Source organism: Amphibalanus amphitrite, unplaced genomic scaffold (assembly GCF_019059575.1).
Source record: "Amphibalanus amphitrite isolate SeventyFive unplaced genomic scaffold, NRLGWU_Aamphi_draft 001546F_arrow, whole genome shotgun sequence".
NCBI classification, from domain to species: domain Eukaryota; kingdom Metazoa; phylum Arthropoda; class Thecostraca; order Balanomorpha; family Balanidae; genus Amphibalanus; species Amphibalanus amphitrite.
In genome coordinates, this window is record NW_024883039.1 from 81,895 (window position 1) to 99,867 (window position 17,973).

General features: G+C 48.7%; 3 protein-coding genes across 4 annotated transcripts in view; 2 read left to right on the plus strand and 1 right to left on the minus strand.

The window, feature by feature from the left end:
• The window catches only part of LOC122373755 (protein melted-like), a 71,537-nt gene that overhangs the window by 51,379 nt on the left and 2,185 nt on the right, over nucleotides 1–17,973 (plus strand). For both annotated transcript variants that reach the window (XM_043352116.1, XM_043352115.1), the window contains exons 17-19: nucleotides 16,585–16,713; nucleotides 17,137–17,253; nucleotides 17,581–17,718. In XM_043352116.1, coding sequence (XP_043208051.1) covers nucleotides 16,585–16,713; nucleotides 17,137–17,253; nucleotides 17,581–17,718 — 384 coding nt within the window. The remainder of the gene's footprint in view (nucleotides 1–16,584; nucleotides 16,714–17,136; nucleotides 17,254–17,580; nucleotides 17,719–17,973) is intronic.
• LOC122373758 (major heat shock 70 kDa protein Ab-like) lies at nucleotides 2,151–4,355 on the minus strand. Its single transcript, XM_043352120.1, has one exon. It carries the CDS (start codon nucleotides 4,128–4,130, stop codon nucleotides 2,208–2,210), a length of 1,923 nt encoding a protein of 640 aa, XP_043208055.1. The 5' UTR covers nucleotides 4,131–4,355; the 3' UTR covers nucleotides 2,151–2,207.
• Nucleotides 13,413–15,598, plus strand: LOC122373757 (major heat shock 70 kDa protein Ab-like). The gene has a single exon (XM_043352118.1). The coding sequence runs from the start codon at nucleotides 13,600–13,602 to the stop codon at nucleotides 15,520–15,522; it is 1,923 nt and encodes a 640-aa protein (XP_043208053.1). The 5' UTR covers nucleotides 13,413–13,599; the 3' UTR covers nucleotides 15,523–15,598.

Genomic DNA, 17,973 nt, shown 5'->3' on the forward strand with positions numbered 1-17,973 from the left:
TGCGTATCCGATGCCGTTTACCGCTTGTCGCTATCTTGCTTCGTTCTCGAGATCTCAGGGGGGGGCGGTCATCCGCCCCCCCCCCCCGTCGGTACTAAGTTGGCGCAGACCCCCGTCGGTGCGCGGGTTAACATTAGATTTGAGTTGAGATAGTCAAAATGGGGTCCCTGGCTCACAATTACCGGTTTCGGCACTCACAAGATCGAGAAATGCCTTAAATCGGAAATATTGAATTTCAAAATTGCAGCATTTTGATTCAGAGGGGCTAATGCATAGGAATACCCCTCTGAATGTGTGACGTCAGCGCAGATATCTAACGATTTTTAAATGTTTGACTAAAACGTTTTGTAGCACGCGGTGGTATATGCTGCTTTGCGCGCAACAAGTGCCGCACTTTTAGCTGTCAAACTATTGCTTCCAAATAAAGTCGCTAGGAACAGCGGAGATCCCAAAAAGTAAACAAAAGTAAAAGTCTAATATCTTGAAAACCGGTGAATATTTTTCGGTGAAATTTGGTAGATATTCGTTTCCGCTCTTTCTGAACCGAGCGACATCACTTTCATGCCAATTCATTAACTTTTTTGAAGGTGGGAGGGTCCCTTTAATAATAATTTAGGCTTCGATGAAGAACAGCACGCGTCCTCACATTCTTATTTCTGAATCAGTGTTGACAACTGTAGCCTTTAACCCTCGCCCGTATTGGTGTTTTTTCAGCCGCGAACGTATGAGGGGGGGGGGGGTCAGTTGGACCCCCCTTGCCATTTCGCCCCTGATCGAGCTAGAGCTTGGCGGAAAAAACGAGCGTGTTGCCCGTGACGAGAGGAAGCCGATGATACCCACTTTTAAGGTCCTAGATCATCGGTTGACCTTCCAGGTCAGGTCAATGACCCAAAAGTCGGGAAAATCGGGACCTGTTAGAAGGTCGTAGTGTGATATATGATTTCAAGCTTTTACGACTAGACATCTTAATAGCTTCGTAACATGTTACGAAGGCACCAAAACTACTTCGTAAATGTTCATATGGTTGCTAAATTCGAATTCAGCTCCAAAACTAGCCTAGAAACATGTAAAACTCGAAAAAGTGAACCGAGGTCATCAAAGGTCAATGACCTGACCTGACCTTCAGGTAACCTTGCCACCCACCCTAATGCATGGGGCAACATCATATCACATGTTTGAACGCTTGATAAGGTCAAAAGTCATTTGGGTTAGGGCCATGAAATTTTCAGGGTAGGTCTAGAAATAATCAACTCGAGGGTACGGAAAGTTTCGTCGCGATCGGCCGCTTTTTACGCGAGTAATTCGCGAAAAACCGAGGAGTGGTCCGTTCGACCCCCCTCCCCGATACGGGCGAGGGTTAAGCTACTCTCGACTTTAAATAAGTCCACGCACTGCGAATGTGTTCGCACCTTAGATGTATACAGAGGTCTATGATTACCTATATATTTTTATATATATTGTATATATATATATATATATATATATATATATATATATATATATATATATATATATATATATATATATATATATATATATATATATATATATATATATATTCATAATCTTCTACTACCTCAATAAATTTACTTGGTATGTTGAGTGGAAAACATGATGTTGAATGTTATGCATCTTTTGTTCGATTATGCCACCATATCCACCCCGAAGCCATCCACCCCGAAGCTGGCCTCTTAGTCCATAACCCCCATCCTAACGGCACCTTTCAGTGGCCCCATTGTGATCGCTTCAAATGACCAGTAACTAGGTGCCTGGTGCTGTCGTCATTCCAACATCTTCATATTGACAACTCTGGCAGTTTCCAAGTACGTGGAACGATCAGTTATTGCTTCTTTCTCTTTGCCTTCTTTCTCTCATGAAGTAACATGATTCAAACATCTTTGTTTTGCCTTTTCTATTTATTTATAAATACAACATAGGAACAACACACAGCATGGTATCACAGCACTTCTCAATGGCAAGCTTGATCGCTAACAAAGCTCTCGACGATAATCTCATCATCGCCGAAATCATGGCAAAACTACAATCATCATTGCCAGATACCGGCTACAAACATTTCCACAGAAAAACACTGAGGGGAAAGATACTGACCTCAAACGCTAAGCATACATTATGTCACACCTAGATTGGAGGACACTATCCTGCATCCCTGAAAGGCCTGTCTTTTATAAAAGCCGTTGCCTACGGACTTAGTCGACCTCCTCAACGGTGGGTCCCTGGTTGTCCTGTCCGCCGAACTGACCTCCCTGCTGCCCGCCGAACTGGCCGCCCTGCTGTCCGCCGGCGCCGTGCAGCTTGGCCATGACGGGGCTGCAGGCCGACTGCAGCTCCTTGAGCCGGTGCTCGAACTCGTCCTTCTCGGCCAGCGAGTTGTTGTCCAACCACTTGATGGCGTCGTCGCAGAGCTCGGTGACGCGCCGCCGGTCGCTCTCGTCCAGCTTCTGGCCGGCGTCGTTGACCGCCTGGCGCACCGAGAAGACGTACGACTCGAGCTGGTTGCGCGCGGCCACCCGCTCGCGCTGCGCGTCGTCCTCGGCCTTGAAGCGCTCGGCCTCGTTGACCATGCGCTCGATGTCGGCCTTGCTGAGCCGGCCCTTGTCGTTGGTGATGGTGATCTTGTTGGAGCGGCCGGTGGACTTGTCGGCAGCGCTGACGTTGAGGATGCCGTTGGCGTCGATGTCGAAAGTGACCTCGATCTGGGGCACGCCGCGCGGCGCCGGCGGGATGCCGGTCAGGTCGAAGCGGCCGAGCAGGTTGTTGTCCTTGGTCATGGCTCGCTCGCCCTCGAACACCTGGATGGTGACGGCCGGCTGGTTGTCCGAGTATGTGGTGAACGTCTGCTGCTGCTTGGCCGGGATGCGCGTGTTGCGCTCGATCAGCTTGGTCATGACGCCGCCGGCCGTCTCGATACCGAGCGAGAGTGGCGCCACGTCCACCAGCAGCACGTCCTGGATGGCCGAGCTGGAGTCGCCCGACAGGATGGCCGCCTGCACGGCAGCGCCGTACGCCACCGCCTCGTCCGGGTTGATGGACTTGTTCAGCTCTTTGCCGTTGAAAAAGTCCTGCAGCAGCTTCTGGATCTTGGGGATACGCGTCGAGCCGCCGACCAGCACGATCTCGTGGATGTTCGCCTTGTCCTTCTTGGCGTCCCTGAGCGCCTTCTCGACGGGCTCGAGCGTGCCGCGGAACAGGTCCATGCACAGCTCCTCAAAGCGGGCCCTCGTCACCTTGGTGTAGAAGTCGATGCCCTGGAAGAGCGCGTCGATCTCGATGCTGGCCTCGGTGCTGCTGGACAGCGTGCGCTTGGCTCTCTCGCAGGCGGTGCGCAGCCTCCGCACGGCTCGCGCGTCGCCCTTGAGGTCCTTCCTGTTCTTGCGCTTGAACTCGTCGGCCAGGTGGTTGACGAGTCGGTTGTCAAAGTCCTCGCCGCCCAGGTGCGTGTCGCCGGCCGTGGAGAGCACCTCGAACATGGAGCCGTCGGCGATGCTCAGGATGGAGACGTCGAACGTGCCGCCGCCCAGGTCGAAGATGAGCACGTTCTTCTCGCCGCCGAGCTTCTTGTCGAGGCCGTAGGCGAGCGCGGCCGCTGTTGGCTCGTTGATGATGCGCTTGACGTTCAGGCCGGCGATCCTACCGGCGTCCTTGGTGGCCTGGCGCTGCGAGTCGTTGAAGTAGGCCGGCACCGTGATGACGGCGTCGGAGATCTTGGACCCCAGGTACGCCTCGGCCGTCTCCTTCATCTTGGTCAGCACCATCGAGCTGATCTCCTCGGGCGTGAACCGCTTCCGCTCGCCCTTGTACTCGACCTCGATGCGCGGCTTGCCGGCCTCGTTGGCCACGGTGAACGGCCAGTGCTTGAGGTCCTGCTGGATCTTGGGGTCGTCGTAGCGCCGGCCGATGAGCCGCTTGGCGTCGAACACGGTGTTCTTGGGGTTCATGGCCACCTGACCCTTGGCGGCGTCTCCGATCAGCCGCTCCGTGTCGGTGAAGGCCACATAGCTGGGTGTGGTCCGGTTGCCCTGGTCGTTGGCGATAATCTCCACCTTGCCGTGCTGGAACACGCCCACACACGAGTAGGTCGTGCCCAAGTCTATTCCGATCGTCGGAGCCATCTTCGTGCGAATGTCTTCAGAAACTTTCGAAATAACGCACTTCACGAATCACGATTTGTCGCTGGTAATATCGCTGCTAGCACAGTAACAGTGTAGCGCACTGTCGCTCGTACTCTGTTGCTCTCAATGAGACTTCTGGCGCTGGGACCAGAGAGCCTCGGTTATATAGTTCAGCCACAGAAACGGCTACCATCGCGGCGGTTCCCGTGACATCCCGAACGTGAGAGCTCCGTGAGTTTACTCTACCTCTCACGAAAACTCGGGACGCGGCGGCCGACGCGCGCCCGCTATTGGCTGACTCAGTGTGACGTCACACCTGGGACGGCCGCTGGTTGGCTGGCGCCGGGCCGCACCGACGCACGCTGGGCCGGCGGACCGGAAAAGCGCTAGAAATACCCCCAAGAGTGACTTTCCACAATATGAACAAAATATGTATCATTCGATCCCAAATTGATCAAAGCGTACGATTCTGATGCCATTTTTGCCCTAAGGTCGAAATTGAAGTGGTCAGTTGTCACCAAACACAAGACTATTTAGACTCGCTAGTGGCCACCACATTTGCCGATTTTAATGCTAATCTTTAGTTGATATTTATTAGTTGACCAGTTGTCGTTTTGAACGCAATTTTCTGTCAGACTAGTTCAGGGCACTGTTGTTCACTGTACCAACAACATTCTTACATATTGCATCGCTTTTCTGCAAGATAAGCTAGCTTTTTGCAAGCAGCTGCAAGACCTAAATAAAAATCATATCTAAATTTTTAAATAGACTTTTATAAAAATGTTATTTCGAGCAGCTAAAAATGAACATCTTATACTAGCCTCAGATTACTCATCTTTCGTTCCATATAGGTGCTTTGCTGCTTTTCCCTGCTACTTTTCGAGATATGCGCCAGTCAACCACATGATGTAGGGGCAATTGTCACCTCGCCGCTCTACTGACGGCCCGGCGCTCTTTAAAGCGCTGAAATTTATGAAAAACAAATGCTTATAATCTGAATAAAATATATGTCCCTGAGCTCAGAATTGATCAACGCACACAATGCTGTCAAAATTTTTGGGCCAAAGTCAATAATTAAGTCATTATGAACCCCCAAACACAAGTCAGTGATATTCAACAACAACTTGCTCTTTAGTTAGACTTTTTGAAAAATGTTATTTTGAGCCGCTAAAGATGAGCATGTCATCCAAACAACTAGTCAATTGTCTTCCATGCCCTAGTGAAGATTATTGCCTATTACTGCTACTTTTCGAGATATCGTCTGCTTAGTCACCTGATATAGCTGCTATGCCACCCTACCGCGGTAGGGTGGCTATTTCAGGTGACTAAGCAGACGATATCTCAAAAAGTAGCAGTAATAGGCAATAATCGTCAATAGGGCATGACAGACAATCGACTAGTTGTTTGCATGACATGCTCATCTTTAGCGGCTCGAAATAACATTTCTCAAAAAGTCTAACTAAAGAGCAAGTTGTTGTTGATTATCACTGACTTGTGTTTGGGGGTTCATAATGACTTAATTATTGACTTTGGCCCAAAAATTTTGACAGCATTGTGTGCGTTGATCAATTCTGAGCTCAGGGACATATATTTTATTCAGATTATAAGCATTCGTTTTTCATAAATTTCGGCGCTTTAAAGAGCGCCGGGCCGTCAGAAGAGCGGCGAGGTGACAATTGCCCCTACATCATATGGTTGACTGGCGCATATCTCGAAAAGTAGCAGGGAAAAGCAGCAAAGCACCTATATGGAACGAAAGATGAGTTATCTGAGGCTAGTATAAGATGTTCATTTTTAGCTGCTCGAAATAACGTTTTTATAAAAGTCTATTTAAAAATTTAGATATGATTTTTATTTAGGTCTTGCAGCTGCTTGCAAAAAGCTAGCTTATCTTGCAGAAAAGCGATGCAATATGTAAGAATGTTGTTGGTACAGTGAACAACAGTGCCCTGAACTAGTCTGACAGAAAATTGCGTTCAAAACGACAACTGGTCAACTAATAAATATCAACTAAAGATTAGCATTAAAATCGGCAAATGTGGTGGCCACTAGCGAGTCTAAATAGTCTTGTGTTTGGTGACAACTGACCACTTCAATTTCGACCTTAGGGCAAAAATGGCATCGCCTCCCGGGCTGCCCCCCCCCACGCATCAACAAAGGAGGAGCACGGGCTGGCCTGGGGGCGGGGGCGGCGCAACCTCCAACTCCGAGACGTGCCGCTCGCTTCCCGGGCCGCCCCCCCCCCACGAAAAAAAAAAAATAATAAAGAAAAAAAAAAAAAGAAATAAAAATGATGATTAAAAAAAAAAAAACAAAAAAAAAAATAAAAAAATAAAAAAAAAAAATCATATTAAAAAAATATAAAATATATATATATAATGGACAAAAAAAAAAAAAAAAAAAAAAAAAAAAAATCACTGAAGTGTCAAATCTCTGAATGTTCCGTGTATGTGTGTGACTGTTTATTGTGTGTGAAAATATGTGTCAAAGATATCAAAAGAGGCAAAAGAGGCAAAAAAAAAAAAAAAAAAAAAAAAAAAAGCCCACAAAAAAAAAAATAAAAAAATAATAAAGCCCACAAAAAAGCAATAATAATCATAAATAAAAAAAAAAAAATATATTTAAAAAAAAAGATGAAAAACAGATTTCAGAGTCCTTTCAGAGACCACAGCTGAAAGGACTCCCAGACCAACCTGCGCATCCGGAGCGATGCCGTTGCGGCTCTACAAAAGGCCGGCGAGGCCTATCTGACCGGCCTCACCGAGGACATCAACCCGTGCGCTGCCCACGCCAAGCGTGTTACCGTGACGCCAAAGGACATGCAGCTGGCATGTCGCTAATCGCAGGAGGCCTGCCTCCTAACGCAGTCCAACCCAGAAGGACAGCACGGCCGAAATCGCCCCTGGCGGCAGGCCGAAAACACAAAGCAAGCAAGCAGCAAGCAAGCATCAGAATCGTACGCTTTGATCAATTTGGGATCGAATGATACATATTTTGTTCATATTGTGGAAAGTCACTCTTGGGGGTATTTCTAGCGCTTTTCCGGTCCGCCGGCCCAGCGTGCGACGCTGCCGCCCGGCACGACCCGTGAGGGGGAGTGGGGAGGGGAGGGGTGGGTCGGTGCTGGTGCCGAGTGTTCGGGAGCTGATTGCCCGTCAAGGGGAGGGGAGGGGTGGGGAGGGTTGGGGAGGTTGGTGGAGAATTCGGGAGCTGATGTGGAGATTGATGGAGAATGCGGGAGCTGAGGCATCTTGCACCATACTACCTACCTAGTACCTACCTAACTACCTAGGTAAATTCCGATTTTACCTAGATTCACTTGCACCAAAGTACCTACCCTACCAAAAAATGCTACCGTGAAAATTGACCTAGAAATTTTACCGAGCGGCATGGGAACTTGCCAGTGTTTTACTTCGATCGGCCGTTTTCCTCTCGCATCGAAAGCCGGAAAGTAGTTCTCGCTGAGAAATTTTTGACGATTTGACGGCTAACTCAGGCCTTCAAAATAACTAGCAAAAGCTTATATAAAATGATTCAATTGGTTACCCGCGTCCCACTGGGGTCTGCGTATAACACGCCCTACTGGGGGGGGGGGCTATTCATAGCCCCCCCCCCCCTCCTAACTCCGAAACTACTGGGCCGATCGTCAAAATTCAAACGGCGTCTGATAGCCCCGGAAAAACTGTCGAGCGAAACCTAATTTCATTGACCTCGAGGTCACCGATGACGTCACAGGTCAGGTCAAAGTAAAAATTATTAGCATTTTGGCTTCCTCACGTTTTGGGCTCTGACCGCCGTCTTACATGTCAGATGAGGCTCATTTTTGGTTCACACACTCGTGAACAGATGCTCTAGATACTCTGAGGGTACCAAACTTGTACTTTGATTTTCAGGTCAAGGTCAGGTCATCACAGGTCACGAAAATATTATATCATCCGTCGGTCACGTGACACATGTTTTATGGTCCATTTAGGCCAAACATTTCGAATTTGATGTCGTCTGTGTCATTCGAGGTCATTTTGAGCAGGGTTGTGCTCGACTCAAAAAAATTTGCCGACTCGACTCATCATTCAACTTCAGAATGTCCTGACTCAACTCTGACTCAAACAAGGAGCTGATTTTTTTCCTTGACTCGACTCATGACTCAAGCGGCTCAATGAAAATATGAGTTGACTCAAACTTGACTCAAATTTTTTGTTGAGTCAAGTGTGTTGACTCAAAATTGACTCAGATAAAAAAGTTGTTGAGCGGGGGGGGGGGGTGAAAAAATCCGGCAGCAGGGCCAGGCCTAAGTTGTTAAGCGGGGGGAGAATGAAAAACTTATACTATATATTGTTTCTAGAAAGTTGAGTCAGCTGACTCATGTTCCTAAATGTTTTTGACTCAACTCAATGTCAAAAGTTATTTTACTGACTCAACTCTGACTCAACTCAACACCTTAATATTTTTGTCCGACTCAACTCTGACTCAACTCAACAGCTCAACATTTTATCTGACTCGACTCAAATCTGACTCATTTGAGTCAGAGTTGAGTCAAATTTCTGACTCGACTCATGAGTCAAGCACAACCCTGATTTTGAGTCAAATTTAGCTTAGGTCAGGTCACTTTCAGGTCAAAAAAGGTCAAATTTTGAAGTTAAAAGTTTTCAACAAAAAAGGTGTCTATTTGATGCAGTTTGAAATCAGGAACACGATGGTGCTATTTATATTGGCGTACGATGTCAAATTCGTGCTGAAAAATTGATTTGAAAAATTAATAATTTTTAATTTTTTGCAATAATGCGTATAACTTGGCCATTTTTGAAGATATTTAGCTAAAACTTGCTAGAGTTAGTCATAATAATGCGTTCTATCACATATATTCAGGTTTTTTTTTCGAAAAGTCAAAAAAATTTGGAAAAAAAATGTAAAAATATAAATTTTGAATTTTATTATATGAAATTTTCGGAATTTTCAAAATTTCGAAAATCCGAGATAGCAGTTTGATAGCGCAGTCTATTCTGAGTCCTCTCATGCAAAGAAATTGGATCTAGCTTAAAAACTGAGCTCTTGGGAGCGATTGCCGTGGTTCAATGTTTTGCGTCGAAATCGGCCGAACATGACGTCACTCTGACGTCATTTCCGGCCGACCTATGGTAGGTACGAAGTTCAAATTTTGGCACAAGGTGTCAAATTGATGCAGCCGAAGGTACTAAGGTACTGAAAGTTTGGCGTCGATACGTCAAGCGGTTCGGAAGTTATTGCAGAAAAACGGGAGGGGGGCTATAAATAGCCCCCCCCCCCCAGTGGGGCGCGGGTTAACAATAGGCACAATACATGATAGTCAACGGGTGTTCTTATATAGGTAAATTAGGAACTACAATCTATAAATAAAACAAATCCTAAAAACGCGAGCTGTCAAACTTATTTCTATACACTGAAATTTACCTAGGTAAGTAGGAGGATGGTGCAAGAGAAGTTACCGCCGTAAGTAGTTTTACTAGGTACAGTCCACAGCAGAAGTAATGTGTGGTTTCAGTCATGGGTATGTTCTGCTTCTGAAGCCTAGGAACGATTAGCCAGTCAAGCTCTTAGCCGTTTTTTGAACGAGGACATCCCAAAATGTTGACTTGGTAATTCGTTTTTGACCGTGGTCACTTTGCTTACACCAGTTATTACCACACCCCTCAAGCTAATGTATTTGAATAGGCCAGGCATACAGTAAAACCACACATTACTTTAGCGGTGGGCTGTACTTGGTAGGTATTTTGCCGATTCTACTTAGTCAGGTGTTTTGGTGCAAGAGGCCTCTGATGTGGTGTGTTGGTTTATTTTCACCTTTCCTGCGTGTCCCATGCTTTTCCATCTTCCTCAGAGAACGGTGAAGGGAGGCTAGCTACGATCGCATATCGCCGGGCATTTTCCACTACAAATTTTGGACTTTTAGCGTTTCAAGGATGAAAAGACTTGTCGTTATGAACAAGCAAGCAATCGCTCTTTAAGTTTTTTTTTTTAGGGGGGGCTTCCAATTTCATTTTTTCCAGTTTTGCCAGAGACTATGTATGCATAAATGAAAGTGGGCTTCAGTGGATCTGCGTTTGATGTTATGAAATGATTACGAGCGAGCGAGCGCAGCGAGCGAAGCGAAGTCTTTTCAATATAACGGAAAAAATCTCAGTATGAGCGGCCCGGCCCGGCCCGGCCCGGCCTGTAACGCTTTTGAGAGGCTTATATCTCAGCAACCGCTGGACCGATTGGCCTGCGGTCTTTTTTGCTGGGTAGCCCCATCCCTTCTACCCCGTAATTGACTACTTTTGATACATCTCAGTGACCGTCGTGGCACGTGCCACGTGAAAAGTCAAGGGTGTTCAAGCAGTTTTGCAAAAGTAATGATTTTGAGAGGCCCATATCTCAGCAGCGGCTTGAGCGATTGTCTTGCGGTAATTTTTATAGGGTAGCTGCATCCCTTCTACCAAAGGTCGGATACTCTTGATCTATGTGAGTGACCCCCACTGCACGTGCAAAATAAAAAAGAAGAGGTGCCAAATTTGTTCCCATTTCAGTAACTCGGTAATTACTGGGGCGATTTCGCTGAAACTTGGCATACAGGCAGGCACCCACCAGGCAATGCATTCCCATGTGTTGCAGTTAGGATGCTACTGCACGTGCGCACGTGCAGGGGGCGTTTCCAGATCTCGAGAACGGCTGGGCCGATTGCAGTCAAATTTGGTACACGGTTGGGGACCGGTTATTAGGGTGCCGTGCAAGTCATTTTGGACCCCGTTTGCACGTGCGCACGTGCAGAATGCCGCTTCCAGATCTCAGGAACGGCTGGGCCGACTGCGTTCAAATTCGGCACACCGCTAGCGATCGGTTAGAAGGGTGCTTTGCACAAGTCCGTTGGAAGCACCCTCTCGCCCTTCCGCACGTGCAGGGCTCACTATCTCGCTCGCTCGTTCTTCGCCCAAAAGGCGCTTTACTGGTTATATATTTGATTGTTTGTGCCTCCGTCATTTACCAACGTCATTTACCTGCGTCTATTGGTCTATTTGCATCACTTGGATGTCTAATTGACTGCAGAGCAGATGCATGGTTAGAGACGTTTTATGTTAAAAGTGAAACATTTTTTTAGTGGTAACGCTTCGCTTTTTTAAAAGGGAAACAATGAGCTTTTCGGCTGAAAATGAAACTCAGGATTGAGCATCGCAGCTTTTTTTGTGTCTATTCGTTTAGGTCTCGCTCTTGCTGGACTCCTGAAACGTTAGAGTTCATTAACCGGTTCCAGAGTCAGCACAGTCAGATAAAAAATAATTTGCTAAAGACACTTATACATCCCAACTAATTTTGCTCATTACTCATGATTGAGACCAATTTTCGGGAAAAGGCTTCCAGTTCCTGAAAGCGGTTAGCAGAATCACATTTCAAATCAATTTCATTTGTTTCAAGTGGTTGTTTCCCCTTAAAGGTAGACTGCCACCTTTTTTCCACAAAACGGTTTTCACTAGAGCTGAGCCACCTATGGGCAGACTGAAGTCGGTTTTCCGAAATTCGAACCCGTTTGCGAGAAATCGGAGACCAAAGTTCAGTTTGATGCCATTTTTTTAGTCCAAGAAAACCGACATCTCTACTGTTTATCGATAACTTTGAAACATGAATTTTCTTATCTTTTGGTAAATATATGTCAAAACTTTGATTGTTTCGAGATCAGAGAAGAATTTTGGAGTGTCAAAATAAAAGTTAAACTTATATATTCAGTAGTTCATTTTTTCCAAAAAAAGTGTGGGAAATGGGGTTTAACATGGGCCAGACCCATTCCAAATGAGCCATGATTTTTGAATGTTTTACGAACTTAAATGCAAAATAAATTAAACATGGCCAATTTCTTATGAAATCATATATAAGTAAATCATAAAATACCTTACTTTTTCAAATAAAATGTAATAATCTTATGACCTTGAAGTCTAGTGATGTGTAAACATTGTCGCTAGACATTAACCGATTGATAATTGTATGATAATCGACAATTTTTTTTCGCGATTCACGTGATGATACTTTGTCAGGTGAATTCTAAAATTTTGTTTTGTCCAGGGAATAAATCATAGGCCGATCTGAGAAAACTTTTTGAAGGTGGCAGTCTTCCTTTAAGTTAACGGCCATTGCCTTTATCCATATTTACCTACGTTTACCACGCTGACATTCTCAAACGAATTAAATTCTGACTCGAATTGAGGGTCTGTTTAGCCAAATAACCCCCGAAATTACGCATGGCGTAGGTCGCTGTTATTTCACCGATTATTGAACTCGCCCTGTATGGCATTACTCTGATGCCTGACATAGCCTGCCCAGTGATCAGTCAATTTTTCTTTGAAAATGTAAAGCTTTAGATTTAATTGGAAGATGACGTACCTATCAGAAAATTATAGGTGGTTTTGCCGACAAATTAATACATAGGTATGTTTTACATGCTTTAATGTAAAATTCATAATATAGATGTTGCCATCGCTTTATATATTTTTCACGTTTTAAAAGGAACTTAGGTTTATTATGAAGGAACAGTTTAGAAAATGTTTCATGTTTGATCATCATTGTTTTAAGGGTGGACGAAATGCTTGTGCTGTTTTTGACGTACCTACTACATATAACCGCTATAACAACCGTTTATTCAACCGTTCGGGAGAAGACATCTGCACGGAGTCGGAGTCGGAGTTGGTTTTCGAAAGCCGGAGTCCAAGTCGGAGTCGCAGCAAATCCATTGACTTCGCAGCCCTGGTTTGACTGTTCCCAGCCTTTAAGTCAAACGTCTTATCCACACCAGCAGCCCTCAAGCCACATCGAAGCAAAGGCTTATCAAATTTCTGTCAGAATCTCGAATGCTACAACTCGACCCATATCCCGGCCGCAGTGTGTCTGTCAGTTGCAGGTCGCCAGACGACGCCAGAAACTACGCATTGCAGCTCTGCAATCAATCAACAATTCAACGTCGTGACCTTGGAGCACGAAACCGGGCAGTTCGGGACCACTCGTGGCGGCTCTCCTCCCTCCCTCCCCCTCCCCTTGACGGGCAATCAGCTCCCGAACTCTCCCCACCATCACCGACCCACCCCTCCCCTCCCCCCCCCCTCACGGGCCGCGCCGGGCGGCAGCGTCGGTGCGGCCCGGCGCCAGCCAATCAGCGGCCGTCCCAGGTGTGACGTCACAGAGCGTCAGCCAATAGCGGGCGCGCGTCGGCCGCCGCGTCCCGAGTTTTCGTGAAAGATAGAGTAAACTCACGGAGCTCCCAGCGTTCGGGAGAACACGCGAAACAACGCGACGGGAGCCGTTTCGGTGGACCAACTATATAAGCGCGGCTGTTGAGTCCCAGCGCCAGAAGTCTCATTGAGAGCAATAGAGTACGGGCGACAGTGCGCAACACTGCTACTGTGCTAACAGCGACGTATCGTGATTTGCGAATTGCGTTATTTCGAAAGCTACTGAAAACATTCACACGAGGATGGCTCCGACGATCGGAATAGACTTGGGCACGACCTACTCGTGTGTGGGCGTGTTCCAGCACGGCAAGGTGGAGATTATCGCCAACGACCAGGGCAACCGGACCACACCTAGCTATGTGGCCTTCACCGACACGGAGCGGCTGATCGGAGACGCCGCCAAAGGTCAGGTGGCCATGAACCCCAAGAACACCGTGTTCGACGCCAAGCGGCTCATCGGCCGGCGCTTCGACGACCCCAAGATCCAGCAGGATCTCAAACACTGGCCGTTCACCGTGGCCAACGAGGCCGGCAAGCCGCGCATCGAGGTCGAGTACAAGGGCGAGCGGAAGCGGTTCACGCCCGAGGAGATCAGCTCGATGGTGCTGACCAAGATGAAGGAGACGGCCGAGGCGTACCTGGGCTCCAAGATCTCCGACGCCGTCATCACGGTGCCGGCCTACTTCAACGACTCGCAGCGCCAGGCCACCAAGGACGCCGGCAGGATCGCCGGCCTGAACGTCAAGCGCATCATCAACGAGCCGACGGCGGCCGCGCTCGCCTACGGCCTCGACAAGAAGCTCGGCGGCGAGAAGAACGTGCTCATCTTCGACCTGGGCGGCGGCACGTTCGACGTCTCCATCCTGAGCATCGCCGACGGCTCCATGTTCGAGGTGCTCTCCACGGCCGGCGACACGCACCTGGGCGGCGAGGACTTTGACAACCGACTCGTCAACCACCTGGCCGACGAGTTCAAGCGCAAGAACAAGAAGGACCTCAAGGGCGACGCGCGAGCCGTGCGGAGGCTGCGCACCGCCTGCGAGAGAGCCAAGCGCACGCTGTCCAGCAGCACCGAGGCCAGCATCGAGATCGACGCGCTCTTCCAGGGCATCGACTTCTACACTAAGGTGACGAGGGCCCGCTTTGAGGAGCTGTGCATGGACCTGTTCCGCGGCACGCTCGAGCCCGTCGAGAAGGCGCTCAGGGACGCCAAGAAGGACAAGGCGAACATCCACGAGATCGTGCTGGTCGGCGGCTCGACGCGCATCCCCAAGATCCAGAAGCTGCTGCAGGACTTTTTCAACGGCAAGGAGCTGAACAAGTCCATCAACCCGGACGAGGCGGTGGCGTACGGCGCTGCCGTGCAGGCGGCCATCCTGTCGGGCGACTCCAGCTCGGCCATCCAGGACGTGCTGCTGGTGGACGTGGCGCCGCTCTCGCTCGGCATCGAGACGGCCGGCGGCGTCATGACCAAGCTGATCGAGCGCAACACGCGCATCCCGGCCAAGCAGCAGCAGACGTTCACCACATACTCGGACAACCAGCCGGCCGTCACCATCCAGGTGTTCGAGGGCGAGCGAGCCATGACCAAGGACAACAACCTGCTCGGCCGCTTCGACCTGACCGGCATCCCGCCGGCGCCGCGCGGCGTGCCCCAGATCGAGGTCACCTTCGACATCGACGCCAACGGCATCCTCAACGTCAGCGCTGCCGACAAGTCCACCGGCCGCTCCAACAAGATCACCATCACCAACGACAAGGGCCGCCTCAGCAAGGCCGACATCGAGCGCATGGTCAACGAGGCCGAGCGCTTCAAGGCAGAGGACGACGCGCAGCGCGAGCGGGTGGCCGCGCGCAACCAGCTCGAGTCGTACGTCTTCTCGGTGCGCCAGGCGGTCAACGACGCCGGCCAGAAGCTGGACGAGAGCGACCGGCGGCGCGTCACCGAGCTCTGTGACGACGCCATCAAGTGGCTGGACAACAACTCGCTGGCCGAGAAGGACGAGTTCGAGCACCGACTCAAGGAGCTGCAGTCGGCCTGCAGCCCCGTCATGGCCAAGCTGCACGGCGCCGGCGGGCAGCAGGGCGGCCAGTTCGGCGGACAGCAGGGAGGCCAGTTCGGCGGACAGGATAACCAGGGACCCACTGTTGAGGAGGTCGACTAAGGCGATCGTTCGAGTCTTTCACTGAAGAAGACGGGTTCCCTAGTCGTGTAGGATAGTGCCCGCCAGCTCTGGTGTGGCAGAGAGTATACTCAAGCAGAGTGTTTTGTTTTTTGTACCATCTGTGTTTTGGTGTCCGAAGACGGGTATCTCGCCTGGATACTTTCAATGCAGCGAAGGAGCAATATGTTATCTTGATCGTGATGTGTTATTGTGTAGCAGAGGGGGCTTACCGTCTTCATGTATGGCTGAGATTATTGCCATTCGCAAGTGCTGTGATTTGACTTGTATTGTTTTGTTATGTTGATAAATAAACCAAAGAAATAAATCGAAGTTTTTAAGGCATCGCAGAGGGAGATCACTTTTCTGGGCTTGCGGGGGGACTGATGCAGAATGGCTGACACTGAATACGCGGGGCACTGGTACTGTGGGGTTGAACCGACTGATTCGGGGCTGGAAACAAGACCGACCCGTTGGAGCTACGCCTGGGGCGTGAGCTAATTAATACAAGTCATTTTTGAATCGATAAGCGCTCCATCTTAATTAACGAGAACCAGGGGATTTCACTAAAGCTGTTCGATGATAGCAAGGTGCTCACATGAGTGCGTCTCCGAGGTTGTTTTGTCACTCGAAATTCTTTACATTTTCCTATCAACACCCTTGTTTCGCTGATGACCGGCTAGTGTTTTACACCCTTAACCTCTGTTTTACACTGTGATTTACACCCTTACATCGATGAAACTCTGCCCCTACCTCGGCATTCTTGCCGTTAGTATCCCGGTGGGCCTCACTGACACTTTGCTTTTCCCCGTGACATGATAACTATGCCTGACTTGTTGATTCCCTGTCCTGCCTCGCTGACATACTGATGACCTCTGCGCTACTCCACAGCTGCTCCGTTGACCCTGTGATCTCTTCCGTGCCGTAGGTACTATCCCAGTCTTTTGACTCTTTTTCTACCTTACTGACACCCTATTTCCCTCCCCCTCCGTGTCACGCCATTCCTGCCTCAGTGGCATTCTAATCTGCCTCACTGACACTTTGCTCTTTGTCTGTGCTGCTCAGGAGACGGACGTACTACTACAGGAGCTGCGGAGCGCGCGCTTCTTCGACGTGTTCGAGTACAACGGAATGCAGCAGCAGTGGGGCTGCTTCCTCTGCAATCACCCCGAGAAGGCCGAGGGATTCGTCAAGGTCAGTGTGAGCTTTGTGTGAGGGAGGGGAGGCTGGCAGGGAAGTGCATCCACCTGGGTGTGGTGAACGATTCGAGACGGATATTAGTTTGGTGGTCGAGTTTTGCTACAAAAAATGATGCTTTGAATTTTTCAAAATCAAATAGCTACTTACGAAGTCGAACTCTGGCATGACCATTCATATAACGTGTGCCTACTACTTCATATGAACTAATCTTTCCTGCCCGTGTTTTTTATTCATGCCCACGTATCTGCCGATCCTTATTTGACCTCTGAACGATAACCTGTGATCTGACCTTTCCCGTGACCTTACTCATCCTGTAGCCTAACCCCCCGTAACATGATTTCCCACGACTTGACTTCTCTTGCTACCTGATATCCTGTGACCTCTCGTGACCTGACCTCTCGTGACCTGCGTCCGCAGCCGGACCAGCCGGTGATGGAGGGTCAGCTGAAGGAGAAGAAGGGACGCTGGAAGATCTTCAAACGCTGGCGGACACGCTACTTCACTCTGTCGGGGGCTCATCTCAGTTACAGATGTGTGAGTAGATAACTCAATCGCAGCTGAGTTGCGAGTACTCAATCTATTGAAAGTAGCCATGGTATGACAAAATATTATGAGGAAGGGTGATACGTAGTCTCCAAGTCCAGTCTCTATTCAATATCGGGATGACGATGCTATCGACTTTTCTACACATTGGTTTAATTTTTTTCGTTTAGCTTCTTGCGTTTTTAGAAAAAGAGTCATATCTATATATTTTTGCCTACCCTCGACCAGAAGTGCGATGTGGAAACCGTCTCACCCATGCCTAGCGGGCGTTTAACAGTTGATCTGTTTTAAACTTTTGCCTTCTGTTTCGTTCGGCAGTCTGAGCAACCGCGACTGGACAACCACGAGATCGGCGTGCACGAGATTCGCTCGGTCAAGGTCTCTCGCAGCGGGCGAAACATACCCAAGGCTTTCGAGATTTTCACCCACGACCGCACCTACGTGCTCAAAGCCAAGGTAAGCGTGAACAGAGCACAGGGTGGGGTGGGAAAGGATCAGAGATGTGATCTGTCCGGTGTTGATTAACGACAGGAGTGCCAGGGAACAGAGTCCAGTGTCTATAGGATTGCCAGCGGAGAGAGCAAGCCGGCCAGTATCACTCAGAAGTTCCTATTGTTTCTAGTCAGATGAGTTTGTTTTAAACTGAACTTATGTAGAAATGAATAATAATAATTGACTTTGACTGTGTAGCTGCAGCTTATATTTTGTATT

What these genes read in the sequence shown, in the direction of transcription:
- LOC122373758 (XM_043352120.1), bottom strand. Translation starts at nt 4,130, where the DNA reads ATGGCTCCGACGATCGGAATAGACTTGGGCACGACCTACTCGTGTGTG.
- LOC122373757 (XM_043352118.1), top strand. Translation starts at nt 13,600, where the DNA reads ATGGCTCCGACGATCGGAATAGACTTGGGCACGACCTACTCGTGTGTG.